At 38.3% G+C, this 21,451-nt stretch overlaps 3 protein-coding genes and 1 long non-coding RNA gene across 6 annotated transcripts in view; 2 read left to right on the top strand and 2 right to left on the bottom strand.

Moving 5' to 3' along the window:
• The window catches only part of FAM162A (family with sequence similarity 162 member A), a 40,481-nt gene extending 37,323 nt beyond the window's left edge, over positions 1-3,158 (top strand). Inside the window, exons 4-5 of the mRNA XM_068546634.1 lie at positions 98-206; positions 2,936-3,158. Coding sequence (XP_068402735.1) covers positions 98-206; positions 2,936-3,028 — 202 coding nt within the window. The 3' untranslated portion in view covers positions 3,029-3,158. The remainder of the gene's footprint in view (positions 1-97; positions 207-2,935) is intronic.
• Positions 3,159-4,943: 1,785 nt separating this feature from the next.
• WDR5B (WD repeat domain 5B) lies at positions 4,944-7,665 on the bottom strand. Of its 2 annotated transcripts, none has more exons than XM_068546633.1 (2): positions 7,443-7,665; positions 4,944-7,023 (listed from the first exon to the last, which is right to left on the bottom strand). In XM_068546633.1, exon 2 carries the CDS (start codon positions 6,948-6,950, stop codon positions 5,961-5,963), a length of 990 nt encoding a protein of 329 aa, XP_068402734.1. In that variant the 5' UTR covers positions 6,951-7,023; positions 7,443-7,665; the 3' UTR covers positions 4,944-5,960. The 2 variants fall into 2 exon arrangements, with proteins under 2 accessions (XP_068402734.1, XP_068402733.1); XM_068546632.1 differs by having other exon boundaries at positions 7,477-7,598.
• A 9-nt stretch (positions 7,666-7,674) lies between these two features.
• On the top strand, positions 7,675-19,712 carry LOC137766409 (uncharacterized). 2 transcript variants are annotated; one of them, XR_011074317.1, is made up of 3 exons: positions 7,675-7,779; positions 15,153-15,239; positions 18,631-19,712. It is a non-coding gene; the product is annotated as an uncharacterized lncRNA (long non-coding RNA). The 2 variants fall into 2 exon arrangements; XR_011074316.1 differs by lacking the exon at positions 18,631-19,712 and adding an exon at positions 15,686-15,764.
• KPNA1 (karyopherin subunit alpha 1) overlaps positions 14,948-21,451 on the bottom strand; it is a 73,313-nt gene continuing 66,809 nt past the window's right edge. The window contains exons 13-14 of the mRNA XM_068546631.1: positions 18,145-18,323; positions 14,948-16,716 (exon numbers count right to left, since the gene is read on the bottom strand). Of these exons, the coding sequence (XP_068402732.1) occupies positions 16,529-16,716; positions 18,145-18,323 (367 nt within the window). The 3' untranslated portion in view covers positions 14,948-16,528. The remainder of the gene's footprint in view (positions 16,717-18,144; positions 18,324-21,451) is intronic.

The following is a 21,451-nucleotide window of genomic DNA, read 5'->3' as shown; positions in this document are numbered from 1 at the left end:
TCTACTCCTGATTTGTGAGACACAGAGATTTATATCCTTCTGACAACTTCAGAAAGTGAAATTTTAACTTTCTCTCATGATCCCATTGTATTACTAGGTTTGAGATGCTCGACGCTGCAAAGAACAAGGTCCGGGTGAAGGTCAGCTATGTAATGATTGCCTTGACAGTGGCAGGATGCGTCTTGATGGTTATTGAGGGCAAGAAGGTGAGAGTGGACTTCCCGTCTGTCTTTGTGTATCTTCCACAAAAAAACCTAGAGGAAATCAGGGGTTGACCCTTGTATTTATTCTCTGTGATGAGGAGGCTACTTCCTACATGAGAAATGATAAGCAACAAAATAAAACATAGTAGGAACAAACCTGAGATATGATGCCTGGAGATAAATAGCAAATCCTAACTTTGGCAAGGTGAAGGACTAAATTAGTTTTGGTTAGGTAAAAAAAGTGTTTAGTTATCACAGATGTCATAAGTAATGTAAAACAAGAAGTATGACACTGGCATACTTGCTGATAACTCCCTGCATGTCTGTAAAGCACTCTCATTTGTTTACTGATACTCACTCTGCTCTTGGTGAGTGTTCTTATCACTGTTCTTTACTTGATGTTCAAACGGGGCCATATATCTAAGCTCCTAAGTGGTACATAGGAATTCAGGTCCAGAAATCCAGTCATTATTAACAGCTATGTTACTGTCTTCCAAGTACCTTGCTGTTATCTTATTTAAACCTCACAACAACACTGCAAGATAGATAATATTATTAGGACCTCACTTATAGATAAATACATAAAGACATAGCTTAGAAAGCTTTAGTCACTTACCCAAGTTCACACACATCTCCCTAATGGCAGAGCCACAGTTTGAACCTAGACCTGTCTAATTGAGATGATGGTAAAAGTGCTCCCACTTATTGATTGCTCATTATGTAACAGGTATTGTTAAACTTACTTAATGACCACAATAATTCTAAGAACCTAAGAGGTAGGTTCTCTTATTATCCGTATTTTGTAAAAGAGGAACCTGAAGCTTAAAGATGTTAAATAATTTTCCCAATGTCACATAGCTAATAAGTGGCAAGACAAAAATGTGGAGCCAAGTTTGCCAGTTACCAAACTGCATACTATACTATCTTGTGATTAAAATAGTTATTTTTATATGCAGCAGTAGTGGCCAAGGCGTTATTTTAACACCATGTCTAATTCTATATATCACAGCTTCCATGTGGAAAGAGATGTCTCGTATCTATTGTCAGATATTTAAAGGGTTCTTCTGCAAACCCAGTGGTAACTGACTTCCTTATCCCCAGTGAGTCCAGAGTAAAAGAAATGAACTTCTGGCTCTCTTTAGAGTCTTGGAATAGAAGATACTGACCATTTAGGCTGATGTTATGGGAGCATGAAGGGCAAGTGTGGAGGCCTGGGTGAAGTTCTCTTGACAACTCTGTTCCTGCCCCACTTCAGTATTTTTTCTGTCTCCCTCTTTGACTTTTCATGCTTAGCTCTCAGACTGAACCTGCAGAAGCATGTAGACGGGACATAGGGCTTTCCAGAATTCTGAGAAATCTGCATTGCTTTTGTCTACTTGATTATACTAGCTGAGTTTATTTATTTATTAATAAATTTACTTATTTATTTTCGGCTGCATTGGGTCTTCGTTGCTGTGCATGGGCTTTCTCTAGTTGCGGCGAGCGGGGGCTACTCTTCGTGTGGTGCATGGGCTTCTCATTGCAGTGGCTTCTCTTGTTGCGGAGCACGGGCTCTAGGCGTATGGGCTTCAGTAGTTGTGGCTCGTGGGCTCTAGAGTGCAGACTCAGTAGTTGTGGCACATAGGCTTAGTTGCTCCATGGCATGTGGGATCTTCCCGGACCAGGGCTCGAACCCATGTCCCCTGCATTGGCAGGCGGATTCTCAACCACTGTGCCACCAGGGAAGTCCTACTAGCTGAGTTTAAATACTCCAGAAACAAATCACTCTTGAGGTCTTCCCTAGCCTCATCCAAGGGTATACACTGTATACTTTAAAGAGTTCCTCTCCTGTTCTATACCATAAAATTTTATTATTTCTCTTTTATGGAACTGTCTGTTTCTAAAAAGTTGGTAAATGCTACTGGAATGAAGAACTTTTGAACTTAATATGATTTAGAAGACAGAAATTAGCCATTGTGTTTTGTCCTCTCCATCAACTTACCAGTCCGATTCTCCTCCCTTCCCCATACTTAATTCTTTACATGTGAAATCACACAGATAGAAGAAAATACCACCTTATAGGGTGCTGTCTTCACTCATTTGGTATAAAAAATTTGAGACTGGTCTGTTTATGTAAGCTTCAAAGAAATGTAACAAATCACAGGGAGGGAAATAGGGGAAGAGGATGATTGTCTCTCCTCCACTCCTGTTTGCTCTCAAAGGATGGAAAAGCAGGGTAGACACTGCTGGGAGTCATCAGTGGTAGTATTTGGTGAAGTCTGGGATTCCCAAAGCTGAATGTTTTTGGTACAAGAGGAGTAAGGAACTAGAAGGGTGTGATAATATACAAATGAGTTGGGGAAGGAGAAATGGTAGCAACAAAGAAAGGTGAGAGGAAGGAAAAAAGGGATAGAAATGGAAACACGAAGGTATTTAATACTAAAGAGAGGAAAAGAGAGAGACAAGGGAATACATTATAAAGGGAGAAGAGAGGCTGGAAGATTTAAAGAAAGGAGGCCAGAAAGGAAGAGAAGGTAGAGGTGTGGCATTTCTCTTGTGCTTGAGTGGGTGAGCTGCTGTCCTAGGAAGGATCAGAGGAGGCAGAAGGCGCGAGCAGGGGGCTGCTGTGCCCGGAGCCCGGCAGCCAACCCTTCCATGCCTGTACTTCCCGCGTCAGCCTGCTGGCGTCAGTGCAGTGACATCCTCCCCAAACCAGCACAAATAATCACTTGTTCAAATTGGTTTCACTTTAGGCTGCCAAAAGAAACGAGTCTTTAACAAGCCTGAACCTAGAAAAGAAAGCTCGTCTGAGAGAAGAAGCTGCTGTGAAGGCCAAAACAGAGTAGCAGAGATATCCATGTTGGCTGGATTTTGAAAATCTAGAAACAATGTTGCAGTAACAGGCCTTATTAAAATGAATGTGGTATGAGTTCCCTAATTCTGCTCTAGAGCTACAAATAAATTTTCTTAAAGAAATGACTTGTCTATATTTTACGGCTTTGATCCAGGTTAAATGCAGCCTCAGCTTTTTTGAGAAAATGAAAGAATGAAAAGTGAGACAACTTACTTGAACTTTAATATTAACTCTTCTTTAGAGAGTCAGGTCCCGTATCTTACTTTAATTCCCATTACCAAAGTGACATCTCCCCGGAAGCCAAATGGTTTCTAGTTCTGCATTTCTCTCTCTTCTGTGTCCTCATTTCTGAAGCGATAAGGAGGGCCAGCTGAGTACACTGCCCAGGTGCACGTTGGAGCGCTAACCTTCCCAAATGCCCTGGTGTTTCTCAAGAGCCCTGGGAAGCAGCGAGACCACACTATGCCTTTGTCAGGCGTGCTGGTAGACAGAGGCTTTTAGGAGAACAGTCTTTGAAAAAGTCCCGGCAAGGTGATGATGGAGGTCTGGCCACAAGTTTCTGAGGATTTTGAAATCCCAGCGCCATGGAGTTGCTTGGGGCCAGCACAGTCACCTCTTCTGCTCCATGGCTTACAATTCCCAACCGGTCCTTTTCCTTCTGCCTTTACACTAAATTTCTCAGTTATGAAAATCTGTCAAATGCATTTTCTTATTAGTGTTGAAAAATAAGCATTTGCATCTGGTATGTATCTTATTTACAGTTCGACGAGGGTGCCAGGTTGTCTCACACTCAGGTATGGATGCTGGTTTCTATTTAAGTATTTCATTTATTCTCATGTGCTTCAATAGTATTAACGGATGGCAGGTCCGCATAAACATCCCAACCTGCTGGTTCTCTTCAGAGGGTTGTAGCAGATTAAAAAGTAATATATGCAGCTGTTTGGGAATTTGGTTTAATAAAATACTCGGTAAAATGTAATGCACCACTCTAGGGACAGCTTCATAATCTATCTGATGATGTTAATTGTGTCTGTCTATATACTTCACAGTACTCTGACCTTAGCTTCATTTTAGATATCAAGCTCTTCGATTTTTATCACTTGCAAATTTATCATCAAAAAGCATTGCTTTGTATACATTTTAGCAGATTAGTTTTTCTTGATTATTTTGGAACACACGTTACATCTTATCTAAATATGGGTTTTAAATATGGGTAAAATCTAATGTACTTCTTTTTAAAAGTGTATTATCTTTCTTCATAGAACAATACCATTTTTAACTTCTAAAGAAGCATTTTAAAGTGTTGTATCTTGGAGATATATTGTAATAAAATGTATGATTAAGTCAAAGCTCAAAAATGCTACCATGCAGCAAGAATTTATATAGTCATTTCTCATTTTGTGTCAACTCTCCTATTCGATAACTTATAGTGACTACCTGTTTTTGGGTTAAATATAAATTTCATGACCAGTATTTAGGACCTGCCCCTATCTAATCCCACTTCTCCCAGTACTCTCACTTATTAACTTCTTAGCAGTCACTCACCTACTAGTAACTCTACTATCTTATATCGCTTACAACTTGTCGAGCAAATATTTCATGAGCACTATTAAAAGCAACAAGGGCAAAACCGTCTTCTTTTGTATTCTATAATACCTACTTTCAATTAAGTGATCATTGTACTATGTTTTGCTTAATTCCTAGATTATTTTTTCATGTTTATCATGTCTCTATAGGTAAAATGGGCAGAAAACATTTTCCACTTTATATTTCCTGTAAGCCCTGTTTGAATAAAGTTAACATGTGAGGCTATGGTTAGATACTTTTAATCAACAAAAGTAACAGTATAGGGAATTGACTCCGAAAACTTATTGAAAGCAGGTAAGGAATGAAGTTGTGATGGTGGTATAATTTATTGTCATTCATCAAACATTACTTGAGTCCCTCCTATATACAAAAAGTGAGAATACAAAGATAAATAAAACATACTTGACTCCGCAGAGCTCATAGTTTACCAGACACATGGCCCATGAAACCATTACAACACAAATTGGTAAATGATATATTTTGAATTTTATAACAGAAGCTATAGCAAGAAGCAAGAAAAGCGAATTTAGCTGTCAGGCAGGCAGCCAGTGATGGTTACACAAAGTGGTGATTTTCTGAACTGAGTCTGTAGCATGGGTAGGGTTAGGTCAGACCTAATGAAAGAGAGCAGCCTCATACAGACATTGAGCTTGCCCTGAGAATCAGGAGAGGGCAGTCTGACAAGGTAGTGAGAGGTCCTTCAGTAAAATGCCTTTATAATTTTGTTCTGGTTTATTTTTACTTTTTATTTTGATAAAAACTTAAAACTTTTAGACTCTCAGAACAAACACAACCATTGCTTATTCTTCCCAATTTACAAACTTGATTCCATGGACCATTTCACGTCCCATCGTGTAGGCTATCACTTAAAGTGTGTGAGTGGCATCTGACATAAATCTCCAATCCACCACCATCCTAGGCTTATTCTCTTAATTCATCTGCTCGCCCAAACCAAATACCCTGGAGTTATTCCAGACTCCCTTGCTACCCTCATTTAATCAGTCATCCTGTCTTGTGAGCCTTACTTCTAAATTTTTGTCAAATACAGTGATCCTCTAGAATAGTCACTGAGAGGAACAGAATGAGAATCTGCTCAAGGACAGACACAAGAGAGTAATAACAGACCTCAAGATTAAAGTCAGAAGCCCTGGGATCTAGACTTGCTTTTCCGACTGTGTTGCTTTGCAAATTGAGGTCTTAAAATCTTGTAATTCAAGGCAGTGTTTTAAAAAAAATACAAAACCATTCCAAAATTGAGAGGAAACCATCTTTTATAATACCTAACTTTTTTTTTTTTTTTTGGCCGATTTGACTCTACTACTTGATTTCTAAAGGGTTTAATTACTCATCCATAATTTAACTGTTTTGTCATTTCCTAATGCTGCTGATGCAATGATGTTTTCTGTAGGATGACAAGCTGCTGAGATTACGGCATCTGTATGGCCTTGTAATTTCTGTACAATCTCTTTAGTCTGAAGGTTCCAAATGTAAACCAGGTTATCCTCTGAACCAGACACAATCCACTTTCCACCAGTAACTGAAAAACTGGCAAATATGCAGTATTTCTCGTTCTTGTGACCAGTATATGTCTTCAGGCATCTGCCTCTGCTGTAATCCCATAGTTTAAGAGTATTGTCCAAAGTTGCAATGAGAATATATTTACCATTTGGAGAAAATTTTACAAAAGAGACAGGAGGGTTATCATCATCAACAAGTGTTTTTAAACACTGACCTGATGCAGCATCCCAGATTCGACAGACACCATCATAGCTACCTGACACTATCAAGGACCCGCTACAATTAAAGTGAACAGCAGAAACTGGGTCGGAATGAGCAGACAAAGTCTTAAGGCACTTTCCTGTTTTCACCTCCCATATTTTCATGCTCTCATCAAAAGATCCTGAAATGATGAGGTTAGATGGTGGATTGAAATTACAGCAAAAAACATAATCACTGTGACCTGTAAGCGTTTTCAAACATTTTCCAGATCTCACATCCCAAATCTTTAGAGTTTTATCATCTGAGGCAGAAACAAGACGACCGGAATCTGACGACCAGGCAACATCTGATATTTCCAAATTGTGTCCTTTAAGTGTTTTCTCATGCTTTCCATCATAGGCGCCCCAAATGATAATTACTTTATCAGCAGAAGAACTTGCCAGCCATTCTCCATTAGGACTAAACTTAACTGATGATACTGCTTCCGTATGTCCCACCAGAGTAAATTTCAGAGCATAGTTTGGTTTTTCAGACACACGCTTGCTCGGATTGGCTGATGAAGAGAGAGCCGACTCTGCTTTGGCACCTCCTGACTCCTTTGTAGTCATGACTCTGAAGCTCCAAGTCTGTAGGCTGGCTAGATGTCCGGTCCTGAACCAGGCAGCCAGTATTTTGGCCCTTCTGTCCAGTAAAATGAAGATAAAAAACATCGGACTCAAAAAAAAAAAAAAAATCAACAAACTAAAAAACGGTCTTTTAGTGACAATTTCTGGATCGTTTTTAAACTACAATATACACTGATACAGCAGCACGGCTTGGACCGCTTCAGTTTTTCCTCGCTTCTTCCTCTGTAAACAAATACTTGAGAAATACTATTAAAAGGGTCCTGTGCGCTGTCGGCAAGTAAGGTATTACTGCTGGGTATTCTGCGAATGTATAAAGCGGTCCAAAGCTGCACGCGGAGGGGTGGGGCGAGGGGGGTTGGGAATCTACAGAAAGTATTTCTCACCGCTCCTCCCCCCAGCTCTGAAATGTTTGAGACTACTGAGCACCCCTACCCGCCAGACTTTAGGTACTATACTTGAGCATGAATGAATCACCGCTTTAAACAGATTTCAGAAGCTAAGCGAAAACCTGCGTGGGCTCGGTTCCCTGAGGTCCAGGCCTGCGGCTCACTCTCCACACCGCTGCGTAGCGAACTAACGCGGGGGCAGCACAGCCGGGCACATGCGCAGACGGTGCCCCTTCCACCACCACTTCCGAACCGAGGTGACTTGTGGGGGAAGCCCCCTTGCGCTTGCGCAAAAGAAAGTCCTGAGGTTTTCTTCCGGCCTTCTGTACCCTTGCCCTCCGCGCGCGAGCAGTGGGCTGCGTTCTTGGGCGAGAGGGAGAGTGAACAAGGCTTCTACGATACCTCACTGGCTAGCGTGGGAAGCAGTGAGTATTTCGAAGAACGTTCATTACTTTTTGGAAACCGTGTGACGAGAACGGACTGAATTTTACGATGCCCGTAGCTGCAGGGTTAAGCCCGCATTTGGATGTAAGGCGCTCAGACCGCGCGTTTTTTAGCAGACCGGGGCCCACCCAGCGCCGATGACTCTGCGTAAGCTCCGGCTGCACAGGTGGCTTTCATTCTGTTCTCCTCCACCTGCTGTGGTGTAGAGCATGGTGGCGGGTACTAAAGGCTGCAAGTAGGCGAGGGGGACGTAGCTAAATTTACGCCCAGATTGTAAGACTTCTGATTTAAAAAGTGTTCCCTAAACGTTTCGGGAAGGATAAAGAATATGTGTTAGGGGCCTTTAAAGGCCAGTGCCCAGGTAGCCCGACATGGTAGTGCCGGGGGAAATGAGCAGACGTTTGTCTTAGCACTTCCTTATGGTTTAAATTTCCAAAGACAAGGAAAGTTCAGATCTGCATAGGTGCTTGGAACGGAAAAGGTGGAATGGGGTAAGAAATGTGTAAGGTTACTCGTAACTAGGCTTTAGCCAGCCCTCCCTACTTTTAAGAAATGATTAGTGGCTGCGAAATATGTGAAGGATAGATGCTTTTCAGGTGTAAATTACTCTTTAAACAAGAATAAGTTTACCAAAAATGGAAGCCTGACTAGTTTCTCCAGTCCTGTATAGTCTGTCCCTTGGCATCTACAGGGAATTGGTTCCACGACACCCTCCCCCCCGCCCCGTCACACATCATACCAGAATCCACTGGACGCTCAAGTCTTTTGTATAAAATGCTGGAGTATTTTCATATAACCTACTCACATCCTTCCCTATACTTTAAATCATCTCTAGATTACTTACAATACCTAATACAATATAAATGCTATGTACATAGTTGCTAGGATGAAGCAATTTAAAGTTTTGCTTTTTGGAACTTTAAGGATTTTGGGGGGAAGATTTTTGATCTGTGATTGGTTGAATGTGAGGATGTGTAACCCACATATAGGGAGAGTCGATCGTAATTGCGCAATAAAGAGTGCCCAAGAGAGGCTGTTAGTGTTGTTTGAAAGGTTTTCCTGGTAGCCAGTTGAAGTGAAGACGCAAATGTGTCTCAGGATGTTTTCTGTCAGTCACCAATTAAAGCATTTGGAAACCAAGGGTCTCCTGTCGTATACTTACTGGGGATAATTTAAAGTCTTGCTTTTATAAGGCACAACAGCATAACTAGATCACCTAGAATAAACTGTAAAAACCTCATTACTTAAAGACCCTACTACTCTAGTTTGGAATTTAGACAGGAATTGTCTTAGCTAGTGCAAATTAACAGTATAAACACAATGTGGTGCTGAGAATGGGAAGAGCATCTTTAAAATGGTTTGAAGCATCCATTTTTATACATTATCTTAATCTCATTAAACTCCACCTCCTCCCTCTCCTTTCCTCCTCCCATTTGCCAGGGTTAGAGTGATTTTTACTGGGAAGCTTAGAAACACTCTAAATAACTCATTAAAAAATAAATTTAAAAGCACTTCACAGAACAAAGCATAGGCTTTGTTTCAAAGAATATAAGTAAATCTGTATTTTTCCAACACAGAGTAAAGAAAGGCAATTAGACAAGGTAAACACATGGTCTGAGGGCTAAGATGGGTGTTGGTACTGGAGTATATTTAGCCCACTAGAAATACCACAAGCATGAGGGGGAGAGGGGGCACACAATTAAGAATGTGTTGACAGAAATATCCAGAGATGATTTTGCGTCAGATTTTCCCAAAATTTGAGAGATTTCAGTATTAAAATTCATTTCTTGGTGTCTGCAGTGTTTTTATGAATAGCATCAGGAACTCGTGTAAAGAAACAGCTATGAACATAACTAGTTAAATCTTTATTCGTTAAGTCATGTTCTAATACTAACATGTAGTCCTAATACTGTAGTCTGTATGGATTAGGACAAAGCATTAGTTTACTTCCTTGGGCGGAGGGGAGCGTCAGCAACTGTGGAGTGTGTAGGACTAGGGAATACTGATACAAGTAAATCCACAGTGGCTGAAACCATAACTAGAGATTTGCATTTGGGGCTCTCAAGCAAAATTCCTTACTCGGTACCGTTTTTAATGATTTGTATTTTTGCTACTTTTAATCTTCACCAGATAGGTGATTTGGAAGTTTCTCTCCCATTAAAGTTTCTTTAAATTTCCCATAGAAGTTTTAGAACTGAAAGTCTCATCTGTGGTTGAAAGGTTTATTCTCCTTGCCACCCAGTAAAGTTGCAATTGTAAGAAATATTGGGTCATTTTTTTTAATTCTAAAAAAATTGGGGGTGGGAGGTGGGTATGTGTGTCAGACCTTAAACACGGCCTGGGAGTGATTCCTATACTAAGGAACAACTTGACTGACGTCCTTCGTAGCAACTGATTACCAAATCTAGACCTCAAAAATCAGGCATAATAGAACTCTATACATACCCAGTTGCTTAAGACCACTAGCAATTTAAATATACAAGCATCTCTTTGGGCTAAATATGGGGTAGCCATGCAATTTATCTAAACTGAGACTTTTTTAAAGTGAAACGGGGCACTAAAATAATCAACAGGTGTTGATTTAAAAACTGGGACTGCCCCCAGCAAACCAGAACAGTAAGTGTGGACTTCCCAAGAGGGCTCTCCTCATTATCAGAAGTTAATCTTGGAAGATTCTACACTCTTTGTATGCTAATTTGCACTCCAGCCTGCCCAGATCTCTGCCCACCACTGTGGTCTTCTGGGTTTCTATTTTCTCCTTACCCATAAATAATGCTGGGGCCAAGTGTTTTAGATAGGGCAGTGCTCCACACCTGCTGGGCTCCTTTGGCTTCCTCAGGTTAAGTGGGTATAGATAAAGGAATTTAGAGTAATTTCATTCTTTGGAAAAACATTCAAGATCACAGAAATGACCATTATTGATTTTAAAATTAGAAAAATACTTTTTTTCAAAATGGCAAATGAAATAGGGGCAACAGTCATCTAAGCTAGCTTTAATAAATTTGTAAACCCTACAATTGTGTACTATGGATAACAGTGTAGTCTGCAGGAAGTAAGACTGTTTTAAGATTTTGTTTTGTTTTCAGAAAAAATACCTGGTCAGTGGAATCTCTCAAAAATGGTAGAGAAGCAATCACAGAATGAATAAATCCATCTTTCTGTTTCTACTGATTTGTCACTTAAATTGGAAGAATGTATAAAGAAAGTATTCTCATGCAGCAATACAGACAATGTGTAAAAATGAAAAATCTCTATTTAATAACGTAAGGCAACCACCACTTCCACATTGGTTGGATATAATTGGCAAAAAAATTTTTTCTTCTTAGAGTATGCCAGAAGAGACTGATGAGCTATTTCTGGTGTATATATAAACATGGAGTTGATTATATATTAGTTACCCTGTAAAATATACCCATTAACTTTTCTCAGAAGGCATAGGTTTTTTGTTTTTGTTTTAATATAACAAACCTGTGTTATGACAGCGTTTGCTTTTGTAAACTTCAGGTCAAATTATGTCTCCTGAAAGGGAACTACATACAAAGCACTTACATTTTGAGACACTAAAGAGTTGTTAATCCTTGTTTCAAACAGCAGCATAAAGGAATTCCTTTGAGCTTTCGTTGGTAACCAAGTACCCTTTACTAATATCACATAGATGCACATTCCTTCAGTCATTTAATATTTATTGAATGTCTACTGTGTGCAAGGCACTCATCCATGGCCTGACCAACCACATTCAAGTACAAAGAATCATTAGAACCATTCCAAATCAAAGTGTAAGAACACTTTGAAAAAGGACATAGAGTGGTCAAAATGACGAGGTAAGCAGAACATACTCAACAACATACATTAAAAGGTCATTTTTTAAAATTTTGGACACTCCTTGTGTTGACACTCCTTTAGGAAGTAAGCTGTGTTAAATTCACATCCATGGATGGCACTGCTTTCTACGGCAGCATTGTTTGTTCCAAAGCCTTTCCCTCTCTGTCAGTACTTCCTACATTTGAGTTTGTTGAATGGAACATGTTTCTGAGTTTAGCCATTATGCTACTGAACTCAAAATCAATCATTTATATATTATTTTTAACTTGTCAGGTCATACAGAATTTTAGCACCACAGAAGGGGAAAGACGTTTGGACTGAGAGGGTCTACACTCCAGATTATGTAACCTAAAAGCAATTCATACCTGATTTAGTCATTTCAAGGGGACTGATAAGGAAGAACAAGAAAGAATGGCCCAACAAAACAAGAGTTGGCCCCGCTGTGGTTGCGGTGTCTTGTTCTGGGAATTCTTGGCACAGAACACCACCACTGTGACTGTTGCTTTCTTCAAGACACAACCTGCAGGGCTTTTCCCCACCTTTAGACAGTGTTCAAGGGCTGTGACCTTGAGGCAAAGTAAATTCTCCTGTTGATTTTGTCACTATAACATAATGACAATTATCCACCTCAAAGAGCAGTTGAAGGATTAAATGAGAGAAAGTGAAAGCCCTCACTTAGCCAGGCACCTGGAACACAACAGTAGTTCAAATAGACTAGTTGCCTTTATGTGACCTGTAGGAAAACAGACTGGGACTTCCTTGTCTACCCCTAGCTGAAAACAGAATGGAACTTCATCTACCCTTAATCCTTTCTTCTTACCCCAAACTTCCAGATGAATTTTATGTCCAGTAGCAATCTGATATTTTTAGAATCAGCATATAATATTTATTTTACTTTATCACACATTCTTCTGATGCTCTGGTACCCATTGTTACTACCTATCCTTTTCTGACAATAAAGCATGCTATAGAATATTCTCCAAGTTAGAGCAGACTTACTGTACTAGTAGTACTATATCTGCCTTCAATTACTTCAGCTTCTTAAAGATATATATGTAACTTTAACTTTTGATGATAGAAAAAGATAGCCAAGAATATTTCTCAGCTGGGTAGATATATATTTACTCTGCTCACCTCACAACAGAAGAAAATGGTTCTGTTAACTTCAGATGGCAAAAAATTCAGATTTTGAGACTTCCATATATAGGTATACCTGTCTCTGCAAATGAGCAAATTTTGGAATGTAGGAGGTAGAACATAGTAAATAAATACGAAAAGCAAATAATACCTCTTTCTAAAAGTGGATCCCTTTTCTTTAGTGAAAATCACCCTTAGACATCACGATTTCTAATATATGTAAAAAGCCCCAAGCCCTTAAACAGCTATAATGACTTGCCTATTGATATAAAAATGTTCACAAAATTCATTAGCGAGAAAGAAAAATTCTTCAACTTGAGGAAAACTCTTTCATAATGCAACCCCAAATTGGGGTATTAAATAACTGAAATATTTATTTAGCACTAGAGAAGTAAATTCATAGTTGCCCGTGGGTGGCCATGTACAACAAAGGATAGTTGACAAAGTTTGATTAATAAAATATACTACATATTTTTTCTTATGCAAAGTCAGCAACAATCTGGAATAATTCAGATTTATTATGGGATAACTGTTAAAGTTTATATCTGTAACAATAACGATGAAAAATGACCCCGAGCCCATTCAGCTTTATCTGGCAGATGGAAGGAACAATCCTAGGGCAATAGAATTTTCAAAAACAGTACAGCTGATATAAGTTAAGTTTAAAAGGGTTCTAATTATTTAGTGACAACATGAATTAAAAGTGTTCCATGGAGAACTCTGTCTCCTAATTCTCACCATTCTTCGTATCTATCATCTTTACCTATCTTGGTGTCTCTCAATCTGGCTGTTATCTACCTGCTGGTCCTTCAGATACAAAGTGCCTTTACATCCCAAATGTTATCAATGCTTTTTTTCCCACTAAAGTTCTCATTTCAAAGAATACACATTGAAAGTTTGGAGGAGGAAGAAAAGGAGAGGAAAGTAAAATCAAGCCACTTCCCACCCACCCCCCATCAGTATATATTAAACTACAGAAGAGTTTTCCTGTGTTGAAATTAGCATGCTTTTGTAATAAGTAACATCTTAGTGATAAGATTATACAATAAACTGAAACTAAACTGATACAATCTGCCAGGTAGAGAACTAAAAACAGGACAACAGCTACCTCCTAAATGTCATTCTATTACCAAAAAGGCTGCTTTATCAGTTACAACAGTTATGCTGGGATTTAACTTTTAATCAATTCCAACTTTTATATTTAAAAAAATTCGTTGCAAAAAAAAATTAGCTCGTATCTCATGGCTCATGAACTTCTAGGACACGAGCAAGATAAATTCCTCTTGTTTTAGACAGAAAATAGACATTAGTTAAATGGACTTTCTTTGTTTTAATTAATTCATTGAGACACCTGCAACTGCTAGCAAAAATTCCCAATGTATGCTCTTCTTGCTAACTTGGGGAAACAATTTTGTTTTATATTTTTTCCATTCAAATTGGTTTATCAAATTTTATATTTTCTTCCATTCAAATTGGTTTATCAAATTTTATATTTTCTTCCATTCAAATTGGTTTATCAAAACGAAATTTTTTAAATTATCCAATAGAAGGTACATGAGTTAAAACATCCTAGAGAAATGATGTTACCAGTAATTTACAATTTAAAAAAACTCAGCCACGAAAAAGTCAAAGCTAAAAAGATTTTTACTATGAATCAGTGTTTCTATTACCCTTCTGAAAGAAGTTATATTTTAATGTGATGTAAAGGCAACATTGAAAGTTTTTCTTTAAATTAACCACCTAATTTGTCCCTAAAATTACAAAGGATCAAAGTCTTTTACAGGTCAAGTGCAGTAAACTAAAATGTTCTTTCAGCACAAAGCAGCACTAGAAAAAGTAACAGTTATAGATGGGAGTTGACTAGTTTTGCAGTGGCTGCTCCATCAATAACAGACAGACATCAGACGGTATCCACCCAGAGCACAGACACAATTACAGACTAGATGCAAGAAATGCATCACACGCTTGGCTGATAAATGTCCTCTGTCTTTGTATCTTTCTACTTTGAATGAAGTGGATTTTTTAAAGTTTAAATCAGATCACATAAGTTGGCTGCTTAAATAACATGATGAGGTATGAAAGCTCTGAATGTCCCCTAAAGTTCAGCAGGATTTACCAGAGATATAACAGCTTGTCAGGGGAACTTCCAAATAGTTACGCTTTGGGGTTATAATGAATTCTAGAAGAGGACAAAATTAAAGAGGTTTAATAAAAGGATATTCTCTGAAAAAGTGAGCAACTTTTCCTTCAGAATTCATTTTGAACAGCACATCAACAAAAAATCTTCTCTGATAGTATATCCCAACATTGAGTCAAGATGGCCAACTAGCACCAAGAAGTCGTATTGAACTCAGTTGCAGTTCTCTTGGCAATTAAGCTTATTTTTTCATTCCAGTCTGAGCACAAATGTGGATCACTGAAGACAGTACTGGAAGCGCCATTTGCAGGTAGAGATTGCAGTCATCATTAAATGAGCCAGAAGGTAGAACTGTTTTTATTTTATGGAGGGGACTTGACTGGGTAGTACTAGTAGGAGATGAAATGAAATGATTAGGGAACAATGAGGTTATAAGAAGAAGATCACTGCCCTTATTTGGGTTAAACAGGTCATGTCCAGAAGAGGGTTATTTAAGATAAGGATGCTACTTATGTGCAGCATGAATACATTAGAATCCAGCTGCACCCAACTAAGGGAAAAAAAAAAAAATTCCCTAAGTAACCTTTAAAAGCATGTGTTACTTGCCAGTCACAGAGAGGAAAAGCACCTAGGGTGAACTCCAATTTAATGAGGACCTTGATCAGGACCACAAAGCCTGAAACATTTGTTTTAATGCAGAAACACAGCCTCTAGTCACACTGGTTAAGTTTGGGAAAATCAGAGGGCTTTTTTTTTTTCTATTTGTTTTTAACTTGTTTATTGAATTACAGGATACGGTTTCGATCACTAAGGATTCTAAATCTTCATACCAGCATTAGAATTGAACCACTTCCAAATCCTAAGACACATAAGACCAAAGAGAAGCAATAGCCATACAACTTAATATGTGCCCCTCTCCTTTTTGCTCTAAGGGAATCTTCAAACCAGTATCACATTTAAGAGTCAAAGTGTTAATTCTTCAGCATTCCTGACAACTAGAAAGCACATTCACTGAAGGCTGAAGGTGAGGGAGCGGATGGTTGAATATCTGTGGAGAATGGCGCCAACAGAGGAAAGAAAACCATCCAATCTCAGTAAGGATTAATGCAAATTTGGCTAGAAAAAGCCACCAGGTAATCCAAGGGTTCACTGTGGAAGAACTCATGAAAAGTACTCTGAAGTACACAACAGGTCTAAACATCTCCCTTGTTGCAAGTAGTTGTGTGAAATTCAAGATAAAGGTTTAGTCTCATCTTTTAATGTCAGTATTTTTTCCCACATTAAAGGGAATGAGGAGTCCTCTTTTTTCCCCCACAAAAAAAAAAGGGAGCCACATTATTATGTGTATATTCCCATGACTCTATAATATATAAGTGCGGATCTCCAAAGCCTAGGGTTTTCCATAAGAGAGTGGGCCGTTCTGGTTACCCTTTTATTAGAAGGGTATTCCACCACAGAGAGCCAGAGGTTTTCCAGATGTGTGTAAGAGAGCAGGTGCGCAAGGCAAGCAAATGAGCGCAAACAGTATTATGGAAAACATTTGAGAAGTTAGCTCCATGAGGACTGTGGGCTCCACAAGAGGACTTGACTGGGTAGCCTGGTCTGACACGGGGACATGAAAGCAGAGTATTGCTTCAAAGCTGGAAACCTTCCATAGGCGCCTCACACTGCTGGAAGATGTACTGCTGCTGGCTAAGGTCAACCTGGGGTGCAATGCTGCTGTCTTCATCCTCAGTCCCGAAGTAATGCTCAATAAGGTCAAAGGCCTTCTGGTAGATCTCTTGGTTTTCATGACTCTGTAAGAATTCAATTTTATCCAGACCTAGAATGAAGAATTAAAAAAAAAATCTGTTGTATATCTGTTGGAAATTCTAATAAAACTATATTTTGCCATGTCTCTTTTCTTGACATAAAAGGAAGATTCTCTATATCTCATAAGCATCTTGCAGCAACATAGAAAATATTGCTGGGATTACTTCTGAATAATACTGTTGCAAACTGACATCTTAAACGTGTGTGCAAGAAACAGCCAGTCCCCAGAAGCAGCCGTTTCCATAACAGTCACATCATCCTATGCCCAAGGCCAGGAACAGAAGTTCTCCTATGGGACTGTGTCTGTGGCCTAATTTATTCTTTGCTCTGGTTCTATCTACCTAGGCTCTGAGCTATCCAATATCATTTCAACAAATGTGTAATATCCTTAAATCAATCAGAATCAATTTCTATTGCTTAAACTAAGAAGTCTAACCAGAACAATCAGCCAACACATACTCCTCCCTTTAGTAAGTTCAAGCACATCTGAGCTAGGCTTTCTTTTACCTATAGCCATAAGCAATCTAACTGCTACAGCGATACTGGAAATAAATGTTAACATTGCTCAAAAGAAAAAAATACATATTCATATATGTATCCATATTAATATATATATATATACACACACATCCAAAAATTAACAAAACTTCTATGGCAAAAGATCTGGGTAGAGGAACATTTGTCTTTTCATACTTTCAAAATTTCTTACACTAAGCAGGAATATAGTTTTTATAATCAGGCCTTTAAAAAATGGTAAACTGTTGAAGTCATTTTGGAAAACAATTCTGCATTATCTGATAAATTTGAAGATGAATGTGCCCTATGATCCCTAATTCCAATTTTAGGAATAAAAAACCCTACAGCAGTGGTTTTCAATCCTGGCTATGCATTAAAATCACTTAGGGAACTTTAAAGTACAGTGGTAAACCAGTGATTAAGAGTATAGTTAGAACTGAGATTGGAAGAATGAGGAAACATAACGGCAGATAGTGACTCTACTGTTTCTAATGAAACTCTTAGAAACCTTTACAGTCAAGAACACTTAAGGAACACAGGAATTGGGGGATGCAACTCAAAATCAGAACTCTAAAATCTTACAAGAGACAAGGAGTGGAGTCGGGCGTTGTCTACAGTAGATATGGATGCTCTTGAGGCTCAGATGGACTAGTAAGAATACAAAAGTACCCACAATGGCAAGCAGAGTCAGGGAATGGAAGATCCTAACAGCCCAGTGTAAAAAGGGCTCAACTTAAAAGGCTACTTGCTTCTCTTCACATCTACAATGCATCTTCTTTTCCAATTCTGCATACTAAATATTACTCATAAGAGAACAACTTTTTTGTAAGAGTTTGCTAATGACAGGTGTGGACAAGCCAGAAAAGCATGGAGAAAAAGGAAAAAAATAATTTCAGGACATCTATTAAACAATCTATCTTACCATAAGCTTCTTCAATCAAAGCACAGTAAGGATTAATGCCAGTGCCATTCCTTTTGGCTTCTTGTTCTCCAAGCCTCAGGATATTTTCCAAGCCATTTAGGGCAACCTGTACAATCTTAGAGTCCATGACTGTGAGGAGATCACAGAGTGGCTTGATACAGCCCAGTTCTACGAGGTACCTAAATTAATACAAAGAACAATTTAATCAAACAAAGCTTTTAATTTCATAAAACTTTTATGAAATTGGTAGAAGGGAAATCCTCAAATTCACTGTAGAAATAAAAGTAGGCACCCATTCAACCATACAACCTATACTTGTCAAAAAAAAGCTACAAAAAAAAAAAAAAGTTCTCTGGCACCATCACCATTCTTTTTTCCCCCCCACAATTATTAGACTCAAAGAAACTGTAATACTCTCTTACTTTGGACTATGAGTGATTCTTCAAAATAGTATACTTTTGACTAATTTCATTTTTGTTTCTATAGGTAACCACACCTCTGAAACAGGACACACTTGGTGCTAAAGCCAGCACAAGCCCAACAAGCCAATTCTATTGTGTAAAAGAACTCTTAAAACTCAAAGATAAGAAAACAAGGAATTTAAGAATGGGCAAAAGATCTCAACAAAGATATACTGATGGCAAAAAAAGCATATGAAAAGACACTTAACATAATATGTCATTCGGGAACTGCAAATCAAAACAATGATGCCCCTACACATCTATTAAAATGGCTAAAATCCAAAACACTGACAATACCAAGCACTCGTAAGGATGTGGAGAAACAACTCTCATTTTTTTGCTGGTGGGAATGCAAAATAGGATAACCACTTTGAAAGACAGCTTGGCAGGTTTTTGTTTTTGTTTTTTTAACAAAGCTTTCCATATGATCTAGCAATCACACTCCTAGACATTTACCCAATTGAGACGAAAATTTATGTCCACACAAAAACCTGTACAAGAATTATTTACAGGAGCTTTATTCCTAACTGCCAAAAACTAGAAGCAACCAAAATGTCCTTCAATAGGTGACTGAATAAACTGTAGTACATTCAGACAATGGAATATTATTCAGTGATAAATAAAATGAGCTATCAAGCCATGAAAAGATGTGAAGGAACCTTAAATGCATATTGCTAAGTGAAAGAAGCTAGTCTGAAAAGACTCCATACTATATGATTCCAAATATATGACATTCTGGAAAACAGAAAACTTTTACAAAGGCGATAGAATAGTGGTTGCCAGGGATTTGAGGGATGGAAGTAAGGGAGTAGTGATGAATAGGTGAAGCAGAGGGGATTTTTAGAGCAGTGAATGATACTGCAATGGTGGAAACATTCATCAAAACCTATAATTGTACAACACAAAGAATAATCCTTAATATAAAATATGAACTTAAGCTAATAATGTATCAGTACTGGTTCATTAACTATAACAAATGTAACCACACTAAAGCAAGATTTTACTAGAAGAAACTTAGAAGGGAGGGAAGTATGCAGGAACTCTGTATTATCTCAATTTTTCTGTAAATCTAAAAATGTTCTTTAAAGAGGCTTAATTTTTTAAAAAGTTTTATGTAATATTTAGCTTTATTATTTACAAAGGAATGAATTTAATAGTATTGTGTGTAATTTTATTTAAATATTTACTGACAATTTAGATGATATGTCCTAGGAATAGACTAGGTCAGTCATAAAGAGACTAGGTAAGGCATAAAGCCATTTCTGACCATTTCCCCTTCCTTTACACCACAGTTTTTAGTCACTAAAAACTGTTAACCATTCCTTCAACATATCTACATAATTCTCACTGTTTTTCTTAAAAAAACAAAACCAAGCCTCTTTAGATTATAAATGTTAGTTGCTGCAAATTTGAAAAACAGAAAAGCATAAAGAAAAATAAAAAGTACCCAGAGATAACCACCACTACTACATCCCAGCTGTGCTACATACAAGCTGGATGACTTTGGACAAGTTATCTGATCTCTCTGTGCCTCAGTTTCCTCAACTGGAAAAGTCTGGGAATCAAAGACTCAGTCTGTCACTAAACCCCAGCAAAATTTTAGAGTAGTTAATTAAACAGATGGCTTACATGTCTGCACTTAAACTTCACTGGTCTATATAGGCAAGTCTATAGCACACCAACTGGATTTCAGAGATTTGTTCAGAATCTCCAGATTGTCTGCAAACTTGATCCTGGTCTATGCTTGATATGATTTTCTCTCCCATCTAGAAATCTTGGCTCAGTAACCTCTAATCCTTACATCGCCTTTAAAAACCTCATTTACTTTTGTAATACTGTCTGGTTATGAAACCTTTTATTATGAAAACCAGTGTACTGAAAACTTGATTCAGAATTAAAAACAAATTTTAAGTTCTGGAAAGCTTCTAGAACTTGTATATAATTAAATGAATAAATACTGACTAAAACTTTCTTATTATAAAACTCTACCCAAAAATGTGCTAATAAGTAAATCCAGAGTTTTGAAGATGTGAGCTTTTATATTTGCAAAAATATGGTATTATTATTATTATGGCACAGTTCATTAAATGAGTTTTGGGTTCCCAATTGTAGCCACTTAAATTATACCTCCTTACAAGATCAGAGGAATTTAAGGTGCTGTTTTCTGATGCAACCACTCATCTTTGGAGATTTAAGACCACCATAGTGGTATTTCACTACTGATGCAAGTTTCTCCAAAGATAGTAATTTGCACCAAAAAGCAGAACAGGTCACCAGAGGACCTGGGTTGTATAGGAGTTGGAAAGTCATATTACTTTGAGAAAAGCACTGCAAGAAGTATTTCCTCAGGAAAGTCTGAAGCCTTGAAAAGATGACTGGAAAACAGGCACAATTCTATGGTTAAAGTCTGGAACTGGCTCCAATGGGTGGTGTATTTCAAACACTTGGATAAAGCAATCACTGGTCACTGACGCTAGCTGGCTTTTGTGGCAGAAAAGGCTTCCATTAAGAAAATTTTCTGGGTAAGGAAATTTAGCCCATAAGAATTTACTATCTGGAAAAGTGAATTTTATTTCTCAAATATTTCTTCTGATGAAAAGCAAACTCACTGTGTCTTAAACCATCTCTCTCGGGACTTCCCTCATGGCGCAGTGGTTAAGAATCCGCCTGCCAATGCAGGGGACACAGGTTCGAGCCCTGGTCTGGGAAGATCCCACATGCCGTGGAGCAACTAAGCCCGCGTGCCACAACTACTGAGCCTGCGCTCTAGAGCCCGCAAGCCACAACTACTGAGCCCGCGTGCCACAACTACTGAAGCCCATGCGCCTAGAGCCCATGCTCCGCAA

This window comes from Eschrichtius robustus, chromosome 6 (assembly GCF_028021215.1).
Source record: "Eschrichtius robustus isolate mEscRob2 chromosome 6, mEscRob2.pri, whole genome shotgun sequence".
In the NCBI taxonomy this organism is placed as follows: Eukaryota; Metazoa; Chordata; class Mammalia; order Artiodactyla; family Eschrichtiidae; genus Eschrichtius; species Eschrichtius robustus.
Note: the sequence above shows the minus strand (reverse complement) of the source record. Positions and strands in the feature narration are given on the sequence as shown.

Bases quoted from the DNA above. Each gene is read 5' to 3' on its own strand.
- WDR5B (XM_068546633.1), bottom strand. From the start codon at position 6,950: ATGACTACAAAGGAGTCAGGAGGTGCCAAAGCAGAGTCGGCTCTCTCT.